Here is an 18,315-nt window from a genome sequence, read left to right as displayed (position 1 = left end):
ACGGGAAGGGAAGGGAAGGGAAGGGAAGGGAAGAGAGGCCAGGTGGGGAGAAGCTAACCTGTTGTTTGTGAGCTTCCAGCTGATCGCTTTGCTGCCTTCTCTGCCTCAAACTGCTCGGACATCATGAAACAACTGCTCCTATCCTCTGCCTTCACCTGATACTTGAGCTGCTCCTGCTCCCTCCTACACCTCTCCTCCTCCCTTTCCTCCTCCCGCTGCAATGCAGTCAGAAACGTGTGCGCCCAGTTGTTTCGCTACCTTCTGTCGAAGTACCTCCTCTTCCTTTAACCTCTTCCTCTCCTGCACCTGCGAAGTCGCTCTTGAGCAGAAGGGATGGGACCAGAGGATGGGAAGGGAGGCAGGGAAGGAAAGCTGAGAAATGGCAAGGGAGGAGAACGAAAGGAAAGGGAAGGGAAGGCGAGGGAAGGGGCAGAGAAGGAGGGGAGGGAAGGGTAAATGAGAGAGAGAGGAGGAGTGGAAAAAGGACAGGAGGAAGAACAAAAGAAAGGGCAAGAACTACCTGCTGCCTGAGAGACTCCTTCAGCTCTTCTTGTTTTCGGATCTTCATCGCTCGCTCCTCCTGTTGAGGATCTGACAGCCTCGAGATCGCCGATGGGTCATGAAGAGGAACTGCAGGAAGGGAAGACGAGGGAGCAGGACTGGCAGAGACTGCGGGAGGAGGAGGAGCAGGAGGAGGAGGAGGAGCAGGAGCAGGAGCAGGAGCAGGAGCAGGAGCTTCAAAAGGAACGCTCCTCAAGGCATTTTGCTGAAAGGGATGTGAATGGAGGGGAACGTGACGAATGACGTGTGATTCATCGCTTGTAAGTGATGATGTTGACTGATGGTCTTCCATCTACCATCTTGTCATCGTAACACTTCAAGTAGAGCAGCACGCTCCTCTTCTTACCTGCTCACTGCGTGTTACGGCAGCAAACTCCTCGTCCTGCACATATGATGGTGGTGTAGCTTCATACTCCACGACGATCGGCTGTCTTGGGACAGCTGCCAGGATCAGATCCGCGAGGTTGGCACCCTCGTCGTCGACTTCCTTCCTCCTCCGCTCTCCTGCAGTCTTCCTGCTCGTCTTTGTCGTCCCGTTGCTGTTCCCTCGAAGATCCCTCCTCCCTACCAAGACAGGTCGTCTGCAGGGAGGAATGAGGAGAAGGTCTGGCAGACAAGGAGCAAGCAACCTGTGCGATGCAGACGTCTGTATCATTCGCTCGATCCTCTGAGAGGGAGCAGCAGACGTTTTCTGCCCTCCCGTCTTTGACATCCCTGATCCTCCTCCGAATAGATGCTCCAGCCCTGAAAGAGTTTGAGGAGGAGAAGAGCAGAGCATAAGCAAGTCACCAGGTATGGGAGAGCCTGGAGGTGCGAGGTCATACATCCTGATGAAGTTGAAAGAACACTTAGAAGAAGGTGTTCTGCAGATCAGCACAGCACTTGTTGCAATCTGTTGATGAATTGTTCGTGTTTGTCCAGGAACAGCTTTCTCATTCCCGTGAACATCTCAGTGATCTTCATCGTCTCTCATAGAGATCGCGCTCTCGCCCATGTCCTTCATCGTTCTTCGCCTCCTCCTCCTCCCCCTCAAGAAATTTGTTCCTCCCTTGCGTCATTGTGCGACATCTGGTGCGACATGGCCGTTATTTGATGCGGTATGAGGGCCATGCTTTTTAAAAGCTGAGATGTAAATATTATAAAATATTTTAAATATCCCTCTAAAAGATTTATTAGTCTTCCGCATCATCACTAAAGTCCTATCAAAACATAATTTAAGGCACTAGTGGTACACTTAATAACTGGTTTTACAAGTTAGGCGCTTCGCGGGATGCTACAGAAAGACGACAGAGCAAGAGGCAGGGAGCGGTCGAGAATGTGGCGAGCTGAGGGCATGGCAGAAGATGACGACGTGGCAGAGGACAACGATATGGCAGAGCATGAGCTTGCCTGCAAGCTCATGCTTGTGTTCAGTGAGGAAAGAGAAACTAGGAGAGATTTATAGCGATAGTTGCGATGAGACATACATGGCTGACAAATGCTAGAAGAAAGACAGCAGCATATCAGATGCGAGAAGAAACTGCGAAGTCATGTGTCTTGCGATGATGTGATTTGGTTAAAAGAGGGGTTGTGAGCAAGGAAGTTGACAACAGCAGGCTGCTCAATGCGATGGTTGGAGCACAAAGCTAAGCAAGCGATGTTAGAACGTGAGCAGAGAAGGGAGATAGCTGTGCGGGAGGCAGAGGAGTGAAATCTACTGGATATGAAATACAAGGCTGAGTCGAGAAGGGAAGGTATAACATCCTCACATATTAGCGATAAGATCAGGCCAACAGCATGCAGGGTCTGGATTGATCGAGGTTGCTGGCTCCAGCTGAAGATATTTTTTTAGCAGGGAATGTTTCTGTCTTAGTTGCTGATAGCAACTGGAGTACATCAAGTCAAGACTAGAGCGCTGGAGCTACAAGTGCCTTGCCATACAGGACCGATCCGTTCGATGTCGCTCTCAAGTGGAACTTTCGCGCTGCAGACGCTGGAGCTGAAGCTAGAAGAGTACAAGCGCGATCATCCTGATGGAGCAGCCAACAGCGGCCTTCTCACGCGCGAGCTGGCGGTGTGTCAGCCGCAGGTGCAAGGAGCAAGCAACGCTCTCTTCTTCCCTTGCGGGGCCAGTCAAGACTTTGTGTTTGACCGCCACCTGTCAAGGAGAGACGGTATCCTCGATGATGCAGAGAATCTATCTCAGGTGGTGGAAGACTTCGATGCTGTCATGCTGATCGAGAGATGGGTGGGCAAGGCTGACGGCTGGATCCACTGGCTGTACACGTACCGCAGCATTGCCAAGACCTTCTCTCAGAGCAACCCGGACTATGCGAGTCACATCAACATGCTCAAGTCGACAGTCCACAAGCTGAAGGAGCTCCACACGTTTGTGCTGTCGTGCCTGCAAGACGCCGTGGTGAAGCAGTTCCAAGCCTTGCTGGAGCAGAAGAACAAGGACCAGGCGTGGAACGAGGAGAGACTGTGGGCTATCATCAAGATCCTGGATAAGTTGTTTGTGATCGACGTGCTCAAGGACATGAAGCCCAGCCTCAACAACGACTACTCGAGCTGGAGGAGAGGCCTCCAGGCCCTGACAACGGACAACAGGCAGTTGCTCAACAATGACCTGTTTTGCGATCAAGATCTGTCTCATTACCTTGCAAACAAGTCCAACCTTGTCAAGATGCTCACCGGAAGTATCTTTCGCATCCGTCTTGCCAAGCTCTTCTCGATGAATGTGACGGTGCAGCTGCTGCGCCTCTGCCTCCAAGTTGCGAGGAAGCAGTTCGAGGAGGTCGGATGGTTTGGTCTCAACAGCAGGCACGTCGCGCACAGGGTGATATCCCTCTGTCTTGTGATGCTGGGAGAAGACGCGGCCGAAGTCGCCAGCGTGATGGACGGAAGTAAAGGATACAAAGAGGTCAAGGCCGGGAGCCTGGTGAAAGATGCCGTCGACTTCATCACGTCCTACCCCGTCTGTCCGGTGTTTGGCGACATGACGAGCGAATGCATGAACGTCGTCCGTCTCGCACCCGGCGTGGAAGCGCTTGGGATCAAACTGACGGACGTCCAGGACCTGAGCAAGGGGAAGTCAGAGAAGCTGTCCGAGAGATACTCGATCACAGGCAAGCTGGACATGGCAAGAAGGAACATCTATGCTTCCTGCTGCCAGCTGGAGGAGATGAAAGCTTCATTCTTCCAGTCCAATACCTCGAGAAAGTTCTCCCCCTCGGAGGACCAGGAGATCTACACCAAGGTCGTTGGCTGGTTGCAGATGGTGGAGGAGTGGAAGGAGTGGATCCTGGAGCAGTCGGCCATCAAGTATAGCTGCCCGCAGAAAGATGAGAACGCAGGCTCGGAGATCTATCCGACCGAGGAGGACAAGTTTCAGCAGTACAAGAGAGTGGTCACTAACAACTACTCTGCTACAGACAAGTCCTCCCTTCTCGAGCTCATCTCGATGATCAAGAGCTTCGTGAGCAGCCTGGAGGAGCTCCTGCCCTTCCTCGTCCCAGCCATGGCCAGGACCTGCCACTGGCGCACACAGGAGGTTGTTGTGGGGGCAGTCGGGCAAATGGTCAGAGACCTGCAGGAGAGGGGCAAGAAAGAGATGGCCGAGCTCCTCCTAGTCATACAGCAGTATGCTGCCGACTGGCACGCGTCAGGTGGGCAGGACGGCCGGGCTGTCATCATGCCTCTAACGGCCCGCAAAGACTCTGTCATGTCCCAGCGATCGTCAGGGCCAGGCTATCCTCTCCTCCTCCTCCTCCGATCGATCTGTGGGGTGGTGCTGAGGAGGGCGGAGCAGCGCAAGGGAGGGATGTTCTCAAAGGCGGAGCTGTCAAAGGAGCAGCAGAAGACTCTCAGCATGTGGATGACGGAGAGCCGGTCCTTCCTCACTATGCAGAACCTGCCCGAGTGTCTAGCAAGCCTGTCCGACCTGAGCTCGCTCTACCTCCGCGAGCTCTTCCTCGACATGACTAAGCAGGTGCAATTCCCTGCCTCCATCAACCTGCCCTGGATGTTGTGCTCGTTCCTCCTTGGCACAGAGAAGTTCACCAAGAATCCCATCTCCCACGTCTTCATGCCCCTGCATATCTACGATGACGCTGCTCGCTTCTCCTTGAACGTCCTCCGCAGCAAGCACCTGTTCCTCGAGATCGAGGCGGAGGCTCAAACTTGCCTCGACAAGCTGCTCAGCTCCCTCGCTCGCAAGATCTACGCTCACTATCGCCTCCTCGCCGCCTCCCACCTCTTCCCTGACCTCGTTCCCCCGCACAAGGTGGAGGACAACCCGTTCATGCGCGTTAATCTTAAGGTCAAGCATGTCAAGCTGCTCGGCCGCTCGGTGGACCTCAGCTCGCAGCTGAGCTGGAGGGTGGAAGACCTTCAGCGCACGTCCCTGTGGTACGCTCAGAGCAGGTTCGAAGCGACGGGCCTCAGTGGGATTCTCGAGCTGGAGGCGCTGGTTAGGACAAGTCGGTTTGCGCACGCGTACCTGTCGGAGGACGGACTCCAGCTGACGCCGTTCGAGGAGGTGTGGCAGGACGTTTGCGAGGGGCTGAGGACGGGGCTAGCGGGCAACAGGATCGCTCGCTACTGTGTGGGTCAGATCCGCGCGCACCTGCTGCCGTGCATGTACTTCGAGGAGCGGTCGCGAACGTTCGTGGAGTCGGAGCTGGAGATGGACTACGAGGACACGGAGGGCCACACGGACTCGAGGAAGCAGATGAGGCTGTTGAAGAAGCACCTTGAGAACACTCACCCCGACCTCAAGCGCGACAAGTACGCCCTCCTCTTTGGCTCTCGCTTGGCCACCTCGCGCATCCTCGCTGCGCTCAAGGGCCGGGGGACGTTCGGGCGACAGCACGCGACGGCGATGCTGCAGGTGATGGGAGAGGAGAACGTTTCGCTGCTGCTGGAGGCCTCGACCAACCAGCTGCAGGGGCTGGTGCGGGAGGGCATCATCCCCTACCTCTCTAAGATCGCTGCCGTCGGGCTTGACGCCGACATGAAACTCCCTAGCGCACGAGACTACACGGTAGAGGGAGTGATGGGCTACTTCGAAGACGCCAAGCTCAAGGACGTCGCCTCCTACCCACCCCTCCGCACGGGCGTCATTCAGCAGTTCAGAGAGCTGGGAAACATGCTCTGCTTCGCTGACCTGCTCGACGAGGCCCTCGCTGCTCTGCTCCTCTCTTCCGGCCGGCAGGTCAGGAACTTCGTGCAGAGCAAGACGGAGGCAGTGATCGAGGATAGCGCAAGGAGGCTGCAGACGTCGGGGGTCTTGGGGGAGGAGGCGCAGCTGCAGTCGAAAAGGCTGACAGGAATAGCAGGACACACGAGGTCGGTCTCGGAGCTGTCGGAGCTCTCCTCCAAGCACGTCTCCCTCCTCCACAACGTGCTTGCAAAGCTTGACCAGTTCATCGCCAACGCCAAGTTGACGTGGATGGGAGGGAAGGACTACGACGGTGTGCCAGGAGCCGTGCTGCCTCTCCCCCCCTGGCACCTGCTCTCCTCTTCCTCCAAGGATGTAGAGTTCCACTGGGTCTGGAGCAGCCTGACATTCCTCCTCCTCGTCAAGTCCTGCAGGTCACCGGGCGAGTGGCAGTTCGGGGACGGGCTGCAGTGGGCGGGCTGCGCGATCATGCATCTGCTGCGGCAAGAGCATCGCTACCTCACCTTCTCCATCCCCTCCCACATCCTCAAGGAGGCGCAGCAGGACAGAAACCTGCCAGAGCTGGGGAGCGAGGTTGTCAAACTCTTCCTCCAGCGGGCGGAGACCTTCCTGGGCATCGACAAACAGATCTTCGACCGCCTGCGCGCGGTCTGCCCTCCTCCTCCCAAACCCGCCGTCAAGTTCTTCCCTCCCTCTCAGGACTTCGTCTACTCCCGCCCCAAGGTCTCCATTGACCCTGTAGACGCCGAAGCCCCGCAGCTTGCTCCAACTCGCGCTGCATCGCATGTGGATGGTAACGATCCTGCCGCTTCCTCCTCCCCTCCTCCTCCATCCTCTTCCCTCAGCCTCCTCCACCATCCTCTTCCCTCAGCCTCCTCCTCCGTCCTCTTCCCTCAGCCCTCCTCCTCCCCTCCTCCTCTCTCATTACCCTAAGTGTCTGTCACAGTTGTCAAGTCAAGCGTGCAACCTACGGTCACGGCTCCTTCCCCCCCACCTCCACCACCTCCTCCACTTGCTCCTCCTCCTCCTCTCCACGCTCCTTCTCCTCCCTCGCACACTGAAATATCCCATGTATCGTCCTCGTCTTCCTCCACGGCTCCCTCAACAGAAGTGCGCGACGACTCCTCCTCCATCTCCTCCTCGAGGCAGGCCCCTCCCCCTCCTCTTCGTGCCCCGCCTCCCCCAATCCACGCTCCTCCTCCTTCTATCCATGCCCCTGTATCCCCCGGCCAAGCTCCCCCTCCTCCTCACCCTCCCTCGCCTGGCAAAGAATTCTCTCGTACAGGAAGCAAGTCAGGATCTCCCTCACTCAGGTGACTCGCCCTCCTTCCATCCCTCGCTGCCCATCTTTTTGATCCCCTCTATCCCTTCCTCCCTGTCCTCCTCCTCGTCAACCCGAGACCTCTCTTGCTCGTGCAAACTTGACGGGTCGTCTACAGGAAACCTCCAGCCCCTAGTCATCCTCCTCCTCCTCCTCCTCCTCCTGGTCAGAGCTCGCGAGCCTCCTCCCAGTCCAAGTCGGGCAAACCAAAACCTCCGCCTCCCAAAGGGCCTCCACCATCACGAGACAAGCAGAGCTGAAGTGGAGGAAGGTAGCAGCTGAACTCAGGTGTGGATGGCAATGAATAAAGAGCGAACAACAAGAAGAGGGAGGAGTGGGAGATAAAGGAGGGGAGGAGAAGGGGCGAGAGAGCGTGAAGGAGACAGATTTCATAAGATTGTCGTTGTTCTACAACAAGTTAACGTAACTCACAAGAGCTTTCAGCTGCAGGTTCTTCCTCCTGTTCTACGACACAGGATTATCGCTCACTCCTTTCAGTTTTTTCCTCCTCTTCTCGCCCACAGCTCGGTACAAAGACGTGTATGACGCTGCAAACGCTTCCAGATTGCACTCTCGCTCAACAAACTCCCTCGCCCCTCTAAGATGCAATCAGCACAAGACACATGATAGCACAACGAAGGCATACTGAAAACAAGGCAGAACAGACACAGACATTGACAGGGGAAACACATGACATCGTGACAAAACAGGCACGATGAGAAGTCGCGAGAGACAGACAGGAGAAGAACAAACCTTGCAAGCTCATCTCGGAGCTCTTGAGAGTCAGCCAACACCTCTGACATGCCCCAGGTCAACAACAACATCGACAGCATAACAGGCAAGACCAATTAGAGAAGCTAGTATCTCTTCGTCTTGTACCTTCTCCATCAGAAAGCCGTTCTCGCCATGCCTGCTCCACCCATCAGCCCCTGCCACGTCATCACCTCCTGCACCTGACGAAGGACGGCACTGCCCCCACTGCCGTGCTGATCACCGGAAGCTCCATCGCCATGGCCTCGAGGACGACCCAACCGACACTCTCACCTGCACCGAGTGAGGAGGAGGAGGGAAGTGACTGAGAGCAGCAAATCTCAACACCTGTTGTCGGGTAGGCGAAGATCTGGAGACAAGAACAAAGTCAGAGGAGAGCGATGGGGATGGACGGGAAACACGAACGTCCATGGCGGCAAGGGCAAGCTCGGGTTGTTCAGTTGATCCCATCAGCTCTAGTCTGTCTTGCAGGCCCAAGTTTAATCGCATTCTGAGAGGAAAGGATGTAAGACAAACTCACGCAGGAACTAGCACACGCTCACTCCTCTAGCTTCCTTCGCTCAGGACCATCTCCCCAGAGTCTGCAAGGCATCAAATCAACAAGAAGTAAAGAAAGGAAAACTAGAACAAGTCCGCACGACCAAACGTCCAGATGAAATGGAGAGAAAGAGGCAGCGAAAGAGCAAGAGCGAGAAAGGAAAACATACAGAGTGGAGCAGGAGCAAGAAGCAAGAACTGCCGCACATCAGATGAACGGGGGTTCGAATGAGTGATTATCAGCAAGATCTGACGTAGAGGAAGATCTTTACCGGAACAAGAGATCGTCACGATGCTTGAGGAGGGCCGCAGCTTTTACCTAGAGCATGCCTAGTTAAGTCCTTTGTGGAGCAAGCAAAGAAAAATTTACAAACGTCTCCGGGTCTTTCTCGGGTACAAGACGGCTAAGACGTCTTGAAAACAAGATCAGCGTGACCGTCTATCTCGATCTCAAACTCCAATAACACCACTGTCATCATGTCACAGCCATCACCATCACTGGTTACAGCTTCATCATCAGCAACATCACCAGCATTCAAATTTCACCGAAACTGCATCGTCACAATGATTCTCAGATCAACATCTAACTTCATGGATCTATCCCTATCATCTCACCCAACAATGATTCGATCCGAGCTTCGGGCCTGCAATTTATCAACACCTTTAAGCAGTCACAGAAAGTTTTCACCTCTGCTCTCACTCTTGCAAGTTGAGGAATGGCTAAGTCAAAACGAGACAAGTTCACTCCGGGGTTGATCCGAACAACGAGAGGGACTCTGCTCTGAAAGAAAGCATTCAGTACAAACACTGGAAATGAATCAACAAAGAAGCAGGGGGTGGATCAAAGATCAAACAGAAGCAAGACAACAGGAATCTGTACATGTTGACTTCGTTCTAGTTGAGTCTGAAAACCTTCGATGCTCAAATTGGCATTTTCTGTTCCTCAGAGTCACAATTCACAACCAACAAGCGCCTTTCCTTTCCTGATACGAACTGGAACCCCGAGTCAAGAATGACTTGCTGTTCGCTTGCCTGAGTTACTCCGAGCCTGTTCAAAATATCTTCGTCCACAGAAAAACGCTGGAGATGAAGAAAATCAGAAACGTCTGACTGACTGCCTGACTGCCTGACTGATTGAATGACTGATTGATTGACTGACTGACTGACTGACTGACTGACTGACTGACTGACTGACAGATTGACTGACTGACTGACTGACTGACTGATTGACTGGTTGACTGGTTGACTCACTGACTCACTGACTCACTGACTGGCACAACCAAGAAAGCAATATATGTTCCACTCACTGACATATCAAGTGACTATCTCACTCACAGATCAAACGACTACCTCGCGGAGATTTTCCCTGTGAAGCTCCTCAGTCTCATCGCATTCCACCTGCTCACTGTCAGAATTACTTTCCACTTGCCTGCACCTCACCACAACTACAGAAACTGACAAGTCCACCGTGAAGACATTCCATGCAAGGTTCTGAATCACAGGCAGACCGGCAGCGCTTGCAACTTCGATTCCAAACCTGAGCTTTGACGTTATCCCTCTCCCGATCCGCCTCCACAACTCACGTGCTGAAACTGCCCAGCGCCCCTCCCCCATACCAGACGTGGGCAACATGGTGCTCAGAGAGGAACCGAACCATGTCCTGAGCAGCATCACATCCCATCCTGCTCATACAGACCGACCTCCACCTTCCTGGCTTCCTGATGGCCCGGCAGCAAAGCGCCATGGTGATCGAAGATCGGGAAGAGGACAGCTCGGAGCCCTGGAAGCAGTCAAGAGCAACTTCGAGCATCACCTCGTACCGAAGCTCTCAAACTTGGTCGCCCATCCTCCAAGTCGCTGGTACCTGGCGCGTGCCGCATCAGCCTCACGTGAAGGAGGGATGGCCTTCTCACAGAACCACCGCACCATCGAACTGCTGGTGATCGATGGACAACCAGGTAGTCTCGATCTGCCTGTTTCATTTCATATCTCCCATCCTCCCCCTCCTCACACCCCCTTCTCCTCCCCCTCCTCACACACCCTCTATCGGCTCACCTCTCTACTCCTCCCATGTCCAAGGCATGATGAACGAATGCAATCTTCACCTTGTCCAATGTGCAGGAATCTCAAGAATCTTGTTAGCGAGGAGGAGAGATGACTGAAGGTACCATCTTGCGCGGGAGAGCCCTCCATGGAGCAGACCAGGAGGATGAAGAAGAGCAGCATGTTGGTGGAGCCCATCTTCGCTTTCAGATGACAGGGAAGCAAGTGTCGTGGGGATCTCAACGACGATCAACGAGAAAGTAGACGCCAGCCCATCGCGGGGAGGGAGAAAGACGACGAGAGCTGAAGAGTTTTACATGACCAAGGGGGGGTAGGGGAGGGGGCAAGGGAAGCTGGTACAGGAGGCAAGGGGAGCTGGTACATTGCTCGTAGGGAGGTCGGCGCCCGCCATTCTCTTTCCACGTAGGTTACCAGCTTCATCCGCTCGCAAAGATACCATCCTGGCGACGCCCCGCCACCCTCTAGGAAGGTGAGCTGAGTCGTTATTCTCCGTTACATTTTTGAAACACTTTACTCGGCTGGTCAAACGGCGATGTGGTCAACCAATGATGATGACATGCACGGACTCTCCTGTGTCAGCATGACCTCCTGTCCTCGAAAAGACAACGTTTGATTCCGTTTACGGCTCCTCAGTACGAAAACAGATCTTTCCGGAAAGATAAAAATATATGCTGACAAGAACTCAGTCATCAACTGTGTGGTAAACCACATGATGACCCAGTGGGCCTCCAACCGCTTCAGGTTGCCTCTGTGTCTCCTACCCCTTTTGAACGCACCCCCACCCCGAAGGGAGAAGATTTTGGGATGCCACCCCTACTTTTTCATCCACCCCCAGAAATCGATAGACTTTAGAAATCAAGAAGGTATGGTCGGGGTGAGATAAATACTAATTGTGCTATTATACAATAATGCTATGCTCTGATACATGCGCCTGCGGTCGATAAAAGGTGTGTAAAACTCGGCTATCTTTCCAGGTAGGTGGGGGTCCATACAAGATGGGTAGGGTCAGGGGGTAGCGAAGAAAAGACCGATAGATAAGAGCACGGCCCCAAGAAATCATCTGCTCCTCAACACGCACATACAACACGGAGCAGACAGTACGGTTTGATTTCTGCTCTACGCGAGGAACTCCACGACAATTCAGCGTTGAAATAGGCAGCAGCCTTCCCCTCCATCAAGATTGTTCCGAATTTTAAGAAAGAAATGGCGCCCGAGGCAGCAAGAAAGAGTTTGCTTCGACAGACGTCCATGAAGACAGTTCTCCTGTGTAAGAAACTTGCCAGTCATGCAGCAGCCAGAATCATCGAAAGCAGACAAGATGTAGCTGATGTCCGGAAACAGCAACTCTACGACATGTGGGCCCCTCCAAAGTCAAAGGGAGATGTTGATGGCGACGTATTCTCTAGACAGCTCTACGCCAGAAGCAAAGGGATTATCAGCCTGCTGGGTCTCTCGAAAGTCGCAAACGCAAACAGCGTCAAGAATGAAGCCAGGATGATTTCGGGCTGGTTGGAGGTTCGCAAGAGAGGTCTCTTCAAAGTCTGGTGGGAGATGCGATATTGTGAATTAACAATGTCGGGTGACCTTGTTGTCCGCAAGTCACAAAGCTCCCCTGTGCAGTCATCAACCTCGATCATGGATCTTTATCTGGTACAGGACGAAAAGGATCACTCCGTCATCTGTCTCAAGACATCCGAAGAGTCCTCCAGCGACGTCATTCAGATGAGGATCCCTTCCTACAAGATAAGACAAGACTGGGTCAGCTGTATTCGAACCTGGACCAAAAGAGGTCAGACGAAGTCTGTTGGAGACATCGATGACCTAGCGGCAAGACTGAGCAAAGCTTTCACTGTGCCTTCAAAGCGCACGTTCAGTCTTGACAACTCTTTGCTGGCTCGAAGGCAATCCAATGCTTGAATATCTTCCTCCTATACGGCACACTGACAGTCGGGATGACGATGATGTGGAATGTGTAAATATATAGATTAGGTTGCATTTGTTTGTTATTCTTTGTTTTCACTAAAAACTCTAGTGTTTGAATCAATCCGATCTCAACCAAGAGTACTGTGATTCCTGTCAAGCTGCCGCCGCAACCGTTTTGTCCGAGTGCCGGGGGCCGGTCCTTTGATCGTTATCAGTCAACTTGCCTGATCAGCCCCCGGATGGCTTTCTGGGGAGGGAGCAGGACTTGGAGGAGACTGTAGGAAACGGGAGGGGGGAGGGGGCAGGGGAGCGGGAGAGAGGCAGAGAGAGGCAGGTGGGGTAGGAGGCAGGTATGAAGGTAGTGAGACTGAGGTAAGACGATCAAGGGCCATGGTCGTGGGTTGACCCTCACGTACTGACTATTCCACGAGCAGAGTGGTTGGAAATGGTCACGCAGACCGAGCTTGCGGTGGGGATCGTCCTCCCCATCGTGGGAGGCTTCCTCAACTCTGTGTGGAACCTCCCTGGCAACGTTGCAACGTCGGATATGATCCGAGTGGTGCGAAGACCGGCGGAGGAGAGCGGGTGGTGCTGGGAGCACTTTTGGATGGTATGAGACTTGAAGTATACCTTTCTCTCGCAGAGGGTTGCAGTCGTGGGTTGTCTCCTCTCGTCTTGCTCTCTTATGCAGTCCCTCGCTCGCTCCATTTCATCCTCTCATCGTTCCTCAGGTCAACCAAGGCGTGTCCATTGTGCTCAACCTTGCCTACATCCTCCCTCACCTCGGCGTCGACAACCTCCACCATGCTATCGTATCCTCCAGCAGCTCGGGCCTTGCCGCCATCATCGTCGCGAGCTTCACGTGGGGGTTCGGCACCATCGGCTTCGGGCTCGCGCTCAGACTGGTCGGCATCGGGCTTGGGACGGCTCTGTGCATGTCGGTGATTGTGATCATGGGAGTGGTGTGGGGTTTCATATTCGGAGGAGGAGTCCCGACAGGAGCAGCAGGAGCGCTGATCTTGACCGGAGTTGTAGTAGCCATCATCGGCTTCGGTAGCTGAACTTTCTGGGATATGAACAGATGTAACCTCGAGCAGGCATGCTGGGAAGAGCTGTTCACCTGCGTGAAGTTGGGAGGACCAGGAGGTATTCAATGCTCCTGCTCATGCTCATGCTCATGCTCATGCTCATGCTCATGCTCATGCTCATGCTCCTACTGACTCGCGTCTTGTCCAGGTCAGAAACAAGCGGAGAATCCAAGGTTCGGCTGCCCGGGATAAAATTGGAGGAGCGATGTAACTTGGGTGTAGCAGGAGCATGGGAGCGGGCAAGAGATGAGCTGTGCCAGCACCAACCTGGGTATCGACATGAAGGAGGTGGACGAATCGATGAAGTTTGTGGTCGTCGAGCCCTCCAGCCCAAACTTTCCTGCCTCCTCCAAATCAGCGTTCGCGGTTCGATGAGACGAGGAGGCTAGGAAATGAACTGATCGCTGGATACAGGCGGAGGGAGGAGGTGAAGCAGAGAGGAGGCCAGAGGAGCCAAGAAGGAGAACTCTCTCCCCTCTGCAGTCTGTTGGCTTCTGCATGGTACCTGAGCGACTGTCTTGCTGCTCCTGACTTGCTGGGGAGGTTGCTGGAATCTTTGCGTCAAGCTTGCAGCTTGCGTTTGTGATTGGGGACTCACTCACGCAGCAGCTCCTTGCTCTCGGAGTGAGGACTAGCTCGATCTGACGGCACATACTGACTGCCTCGCAAGATAAGCAAGTTGTTCGCACAAGACGCCATATGGTTGTTTGCTTTTTGTCTCGCAGGTTCGAGTGATAACACTGAAGTTTACACCTCACCATGACTTGCAAAGGAGTTGTGAACTGCAGCTATGCTGGATTCCTCATAACGAGGAAGCAGAATTGGGCAGAGTTTGTGAGGTGGTCAGCAGCTGGAGATATCATCCATGTTCTGAGAGATTCCAACAGGCCAGATGAGCGACTCTTGATATCATGGCGAAACAGCATCTTGTCAGGTGCGAGACTAAGATAGGATCGTTGAGGTGTAAAAGAGGATATTTGCGCTCCTTCAACAACGTTGAGCAAACCGATATGGTCCCAATTGTCACCGAGTATTGATCTTTAGATCTGGTGATAACGATGATGATGACTACATTGATGATGACGAAGACTATGACGATGACGATGACGATGACGATGACGATGACGATGATGACGACCACCACCACGACCACGACCACGACGATGATTTAACTCGTCTTCATATTCGTGCTCGTGTTCGCACTTGTGGTTTTGTTGTAGTAGTAGAGGACGAGCAGGAGAAGGCGCTGGAGCAGAAAAAGGACACGAACATCGAAGACAAGACTTGTTTAAGGACGTTGCTGATGATGAGCAGGGATCGCGTTTTCCTGTCACATTCACCTTTACGGCGCAGCAGCCAAACTTCTCGGAACTCTTGGCCCTGTGAGCGACTGAGCAACTCTTTGCGTCACCTTTGCCTCTCCCAACCCTTTTTATCCCTCCTCCACCACCATCATTCCTCCTCCTCCTCCTCTACCTCCTCTACCTCCTTTTCCTCCTCCTTTTTCTCCTCCTCTTCCTCCTCTTGATTCACCATGCTCTTATCCTCGTGCTCACACCTCCCTCAGGTGATCGCCTGGCCGGTGCTCATGTGCTGCACCATGACCTTCGGGCAGCTCTGGGGTTTCTTCCTCCGCGAGTTCAGACCGGACGATGACGGTCGTCGCATCAACGCATTGGTGACGTTCCCCATCCCCCGTCGCCGCCTCCTCCGCTACCACCAACACCTCCTCCTCCTCCTCCTCCTCCTCCTCCTTTCTCACGCTCTCCTGCTTCACCTCCTCCTCCTGCTCCTCCACCTCATCATCATCATCCTACTCCTACTCCTCCTTACCTTGTTCACACTCTCTGCTGAGCTTCACATCTCAAATTTGTATGTCATCGGTCTCTTCCTCTTCCTTCAGCTCCTTCACTCCTACGCTTCTCCTCTGGCCCTGACCTTCCTCGACAGGGCACCGCCGTCCTCTGCATGGCCATAGTCATGACCTCCAGTGCTGCCGCCGTATGAACGGCAAGTCAAAAGTGAAAGTGAGAAGAGGAGGGTGAGGTTTCAATGTGGTGGATGGCTGGTGTACAGTAATGAAAGTCAAAGTTCTTTCTTCGTCTCCTCTCCCTTGCCCCTCTGTTCCCCTTTCCGTCATTCCTTCCTGTCCTCCTCCTCCTCCTCCTCCTCCACCACCACCACCTCCTCCTTCCTGTTTGCTCGACTCCCTTTCATTCATCATCTCCAGCGGAATCTCTCAATGATTTTGCATCTTTTTTCCTGCTGCCGCTGCTCACTACGCCGTCAAGTTTGAACCGAGCAAATGGCAGCCACATGTGTAGGTTACGAGGGCAGCCGGCTCTTGCTGCCAAGGTCAAACTTGAGGGAATGAATCAGATGGGAGATTGAAAGAATATTGTAAGTCGACATGAGAACAAGTTCGCTTTGAACATTCATCTCCTTCACATACACAAGTAGAAGAGGATCACGATGCTTGAGAGAAAGGGGGCGAGGGAGGAGGAGGGACTAGATCTCTGAGACGATGAGACTACATTGCTGCCTCCCACACTTTTGACTGCGATTGCCGTCTGGGTAACATTCGAGAAATTGCCGTAGCTCGCAAGGAAGTCTGTGTAGAATCTTATCTGCGTGTACACCCCATACCGCCCAGGGGTCGCGCATGCTGGGCCGCTCGTCGGCTCCTCTGACCCCATGCTGAGAACACCAACAACAAAGGAGGTGCTGTTGTAGTAGAAGAAGGCAGGGCCACCTACAAGCTGTCAGCCAGCAGCTCCCACCATCCCTCCTCCTCCTCCTCTTCCTCTTCCTCCTCCTCGATCACTCCTTCTCCTCCTCTTCCTCTCCCACTCCCCTCCCGTCCTCCTCCTCCTCCTCCTCCTCCTCCCAACCCCCTTCTCCCCCTCCTCCTTCACCTGAGTCTCCTTCGCAGCTGTCCTTCTTCCCCTGCCCGTCCACGCACAGCCATACCCACTGAGAGGCCTGCCTGCTCAGCGTCGGGTTGCTGTTCTTGCACGTCTGCTCGGTTGCGATGGGGACGGATACCTGCATGCCGAAGTGAGGGAAGCAGCAGCAGCAGCAGCAGCAGCAGCAGCAGCAGCAGCAAAGATGGAAGCAGAGTCAGCAGAAGCAGCAGCATCTGCCGCAGTAGCGACCTTGTACAGGGCGAAGGGGATCTGAGGGGATTGGTTGGGCTGGATGTTGGCCGTGACCCCATAGCCAGCAAGGAGGATGTCGTTATTGGGGACGAGAAGACCAGGAGGGAGCGAAGTCAACCCGTCGATGCGCGGCAGCTGGTTGTTGATAAGAGACGCCAAGTCCACGGAGACCTGAGGCAGCAGTGAGAGGGAGGAGGACGAGATCCCTCGCGTGCCTCCATCAGCAGCACGTCGTTCTCAAGGGTCCTCGGGTTGAAGTTGGGGTGAAGGACGTAGCGAGTGACTGGAACCTCCAAGCAGGAGGAGGAGCGTGTGTTCCCGTTGCATCCTACATGTTCACTCCATGAGCATCAACCTCAGCCGCGTTTTCAGCCTCACCCACGATGAGCAAGGCGGACGAGGGCAGCATGGGCTTGCCCGTGTTGAAGTCGTAGACGCAGTGAACAGCCGACAAGGCCCAGCTGGTTGCGATGATCTGAGCTGTTCTGGGGGCTGTCAGCCTCGTGCCAAGAGCAGGAGGTCACGTGGGTCACCAGAGAAGAGTAGAGTTAGGAAGGAACTCTACTATCCAGGGGTACTCCTCTCCTGCCAGAGTCCCTCCTATGATGCGAAGATCCTTTTAATCCTTCCTGCCCCATAGCTCTGAAGCAACACAGCCTGCTGTCATCCTCTTCCTCTCCTCTCAACCCCTTGAGCTCACCGTCCAAGAGCGAGGAGGCGCTACGGAGCCAGGACTTGTCGCTTGTGCTCGACTTCCTCGTCTCATGGAGGATGGCTGGGCGCGACTCTGCTTCTGATAGTAGGGCAAGGAGGAAGAAAAGAGCTAGCTCAGAGTAGCATCTGTAGGAGGAGGACCGTGCGGAGGCCATTTACCTGCGTTGAGGTTCAATCCAATAGCAGGACAGCCAAATTGAGTTTGTTCCTCTTTCAGTTTGTTCTACGTCGAGGGTGCCTGCCTTCAGCACATGCTTGCAGCTCTTAGATCGCAAGACTTTCATGTACGACCTGGATCGCATGCTGGCTACATCTGCCTCGAGGGTTGCAAACTCGATCTTCTATCTCGATCCCTTGCACCTCCCAACGTCCTTTCTTCTGTCTTCCTTCCTCAGCCTCAACGCTTCCTCTCTCGTCGCATCCTCTTGCCAGGCCTATCAAGCTCAGCCTTTAACATCCTTGTCCTGACGTCTCTCCCTCTCCTCCATCGTTCGACCTCCTCCCCTTCCCCTCCCTCCCTCCTCCTCCCCCCTCCCGCTGCCATCGTCTTCCCATACACTTCCCCCTTTTTTTGCACGGCCCTAACAACTGATAATTCACCCACGAAGATAAACCCTAGTTCTTTTACTCATCTCAACTCCTCCTCCTCCCCGCTACTCCTCTCCCCTCTCCTCTCTCCTCCCCTCCCGTTCGTTTTCTGACGCGTACCGACCTCAAGAGAGCAGAATTCCATTGGCTGCACAGGGAGGATTTTATGACAACATACCTAGTATAAAAGCTGGATCAGCTTACCTCAGGCTCCACAAGGTCTACGTATTAATAGCAATTCATTGCACTGCTCTGTTGCAGAGGTACAAAATATCATAGTGTGAGACGAAAAGATATTTAAAGAAAGTGCTGACCTTCACCCGTCTCCATGAGGGAGGACTGTGCGTGACTATTTGAAATTGAGTGAATAGCTCCAAAGTAAGCGTATATATACAATCTCACCATGAAAGTTTTGAACACCGACGTCAC

General features: G+C 53.9%; 5 protein-coding genes across 5 annotated transcripts in view; 2 read left to right on the top strand and 3 right to left on the bottom strand.

The window, feature by feature from the left end:
* GUITHDRAFT_142101 (hypothetical protein) overlaps positions 1 to 1,387 on the bottom strand; it is a gene marked incomplete at both ends in the record, with an annotated part of 1,724 nt that extends 337 nt beyond the window's left edge. The window contains 7 exons of the mRNA XM_005828342.1: positions 59 to 110; positions 156 to 215; positions 307 to 372; positions 521 to 580; positions 908 to 1,142; positions 1,191 to 1,305; positions 1,351 to 1,387. Coding sequence (XP_005828399.1) covers positions 59 to 110; positions 156 to 215; positions 307 to 372; positions 521 to 580; positions 908 to 1,142; positions 1,191 to 1,305; positions 1,351 to 1,387 — 625 coding nt within the window. The remainder of the gene's footprint in view (positions 1 to 58; positions 111 to 155; positions 216 to 306; positions 373 to 520; positions 581 to 907; positions 1,143 to 1,190; positions 1,306 to 1,350) is intronic.
* A 1,110-nt stretch (positions 1,388 to 2,497) lies between these two features.
* Positions 2,498 to 7,179, top strand: GUITHDRAFT_112634 (hypothetical protein; the record flags this gene model as incomplete). Its single annotated transcript, XM_005828341.1, has 3 exons — positions 2,498 to 6,515; positions 6,669 to 6,694; positions 7,162 to 7,179. 3 exons carry the CDS (start codon positions 2,498 to 2,500, stop codon positions 7,177 to 7,179), a joined length of 4,062 nt encoding a protein of 1,353 aa, XP_005828398.1.
* Positions 7,180 to 7,508: 329 nt separating this feature from the next.
* GUITHDRAFT_112633 (glycosyl transferase) lies at positions 7,509 to 10,592 on the bottom strand (the record flags this gene model as incomplete). Its single annotated transcript, XM_005828340.1, has 20 exons — positions 7,509 to 7,641; positions 7,797 to 7,839; positions 7,889 to 7,953; positions 7,997 to 8,087; positions 8,142 to 8,163; positions 8,220 to 8,304; positions 8,357 to 8,395; positions 8,624 to 8,670; positions 8,722 to 8,764; positions 8,967 to 8,995; positions 9,052 to 9,132; positions 9,315 to 9,431; positions 9,702 to 9,749; positions 9,792 to 9,888; positions 9,935 to 10,011; positions 10,058 to 10,131; positions 10,172 to 10,215; positions 10,265 to 10,324; positions 10,407 to 10,476; positions 10,520 to 10,592. 20 exons carry the CDS (start codon positions 10,590 to 10,592, stop codon positions 7,509 to 7,511), a joined length of 1,338 nt encoding a protein of 445 aa, XP_005828397.1.
* An 885-nt stretch (positions 10,593 to 11,477) lies between these two features.
* On the top strand, positions 11,478 to 15,433 carry GUITHDRAFT_164423 (hypothetical protein; the record flags this gene model as incomplete). The annotated part of the gene is made up of 13 exons (XM_005828339.1): positions 11,478 to 12,204; positions 12,773 to 12,948; positions 13,070 to 13,391; positions 13,436 to 13,484; positions 13,575 to 13,599; positions 13,652 to 13,792; positions 13,841 to 13,927; positions 13,970 to 14,050; positions 14,246 to 14,360; positions 14,647 to 14,712; positions 14,741 to 14,808; positions 14,994 to 15,104; positions 15,377 to 15,433. Exons 1-13 carry the CDS (start codon positions 11,619 to 11,621, stop codon positions 15,431 to 15,433), a joined length of 1,884 nt encoding a protein of 627 aa, XP_005828396.1. The 5' UTR covers positions 11,478 to 11,618.
* A 437-nt stretch (positions 15,434 to 15,870) lies between these two features.
* Positions 15,871 to 17,453, bottom strand: GUITHDRAFT_142097 (hypothetical protein; the record flags this gene model as incomplete). Its single annotated transcript, XM_005828338.1, has 6 exons — positions 15,871 to 16,178; positions 16,342 to 16,471; positions 16,582 to 16,755; positions 16,815 to 16,912; positions 16,963 to 17,076; positions 17,285 to 17,453. The coding sequence occupies 6 exons, from the start codon at positions 17,451 to 17,453 to the stop codon at positions 15,871 to 15,873; spliced, it is 993 nt and encodes a 330-aa protein (XP_005828395.1).
* Positions 17,454 to 18,315: the final 862 nt, after the last annotated feature.

This window comes from Guillardia theta (assembly GCF_000315625.1).
Source record: "Guillardia theta CCMP2712 unplaced genomic scaffold GUITHscaffold_60, whole genome shotgun sequence".
Taxonomy (NCBI): Eukaryota; class Cryptophyceae; order Pyrenomonadales; family Geminigeraceae; genus Guillardia; species Guillardia theta.
The sequence above is the reverse complement of the archived record's forward strand: the minus strand, read 5'-3'. Positions and strand labels throughout refer to the sequence as shown.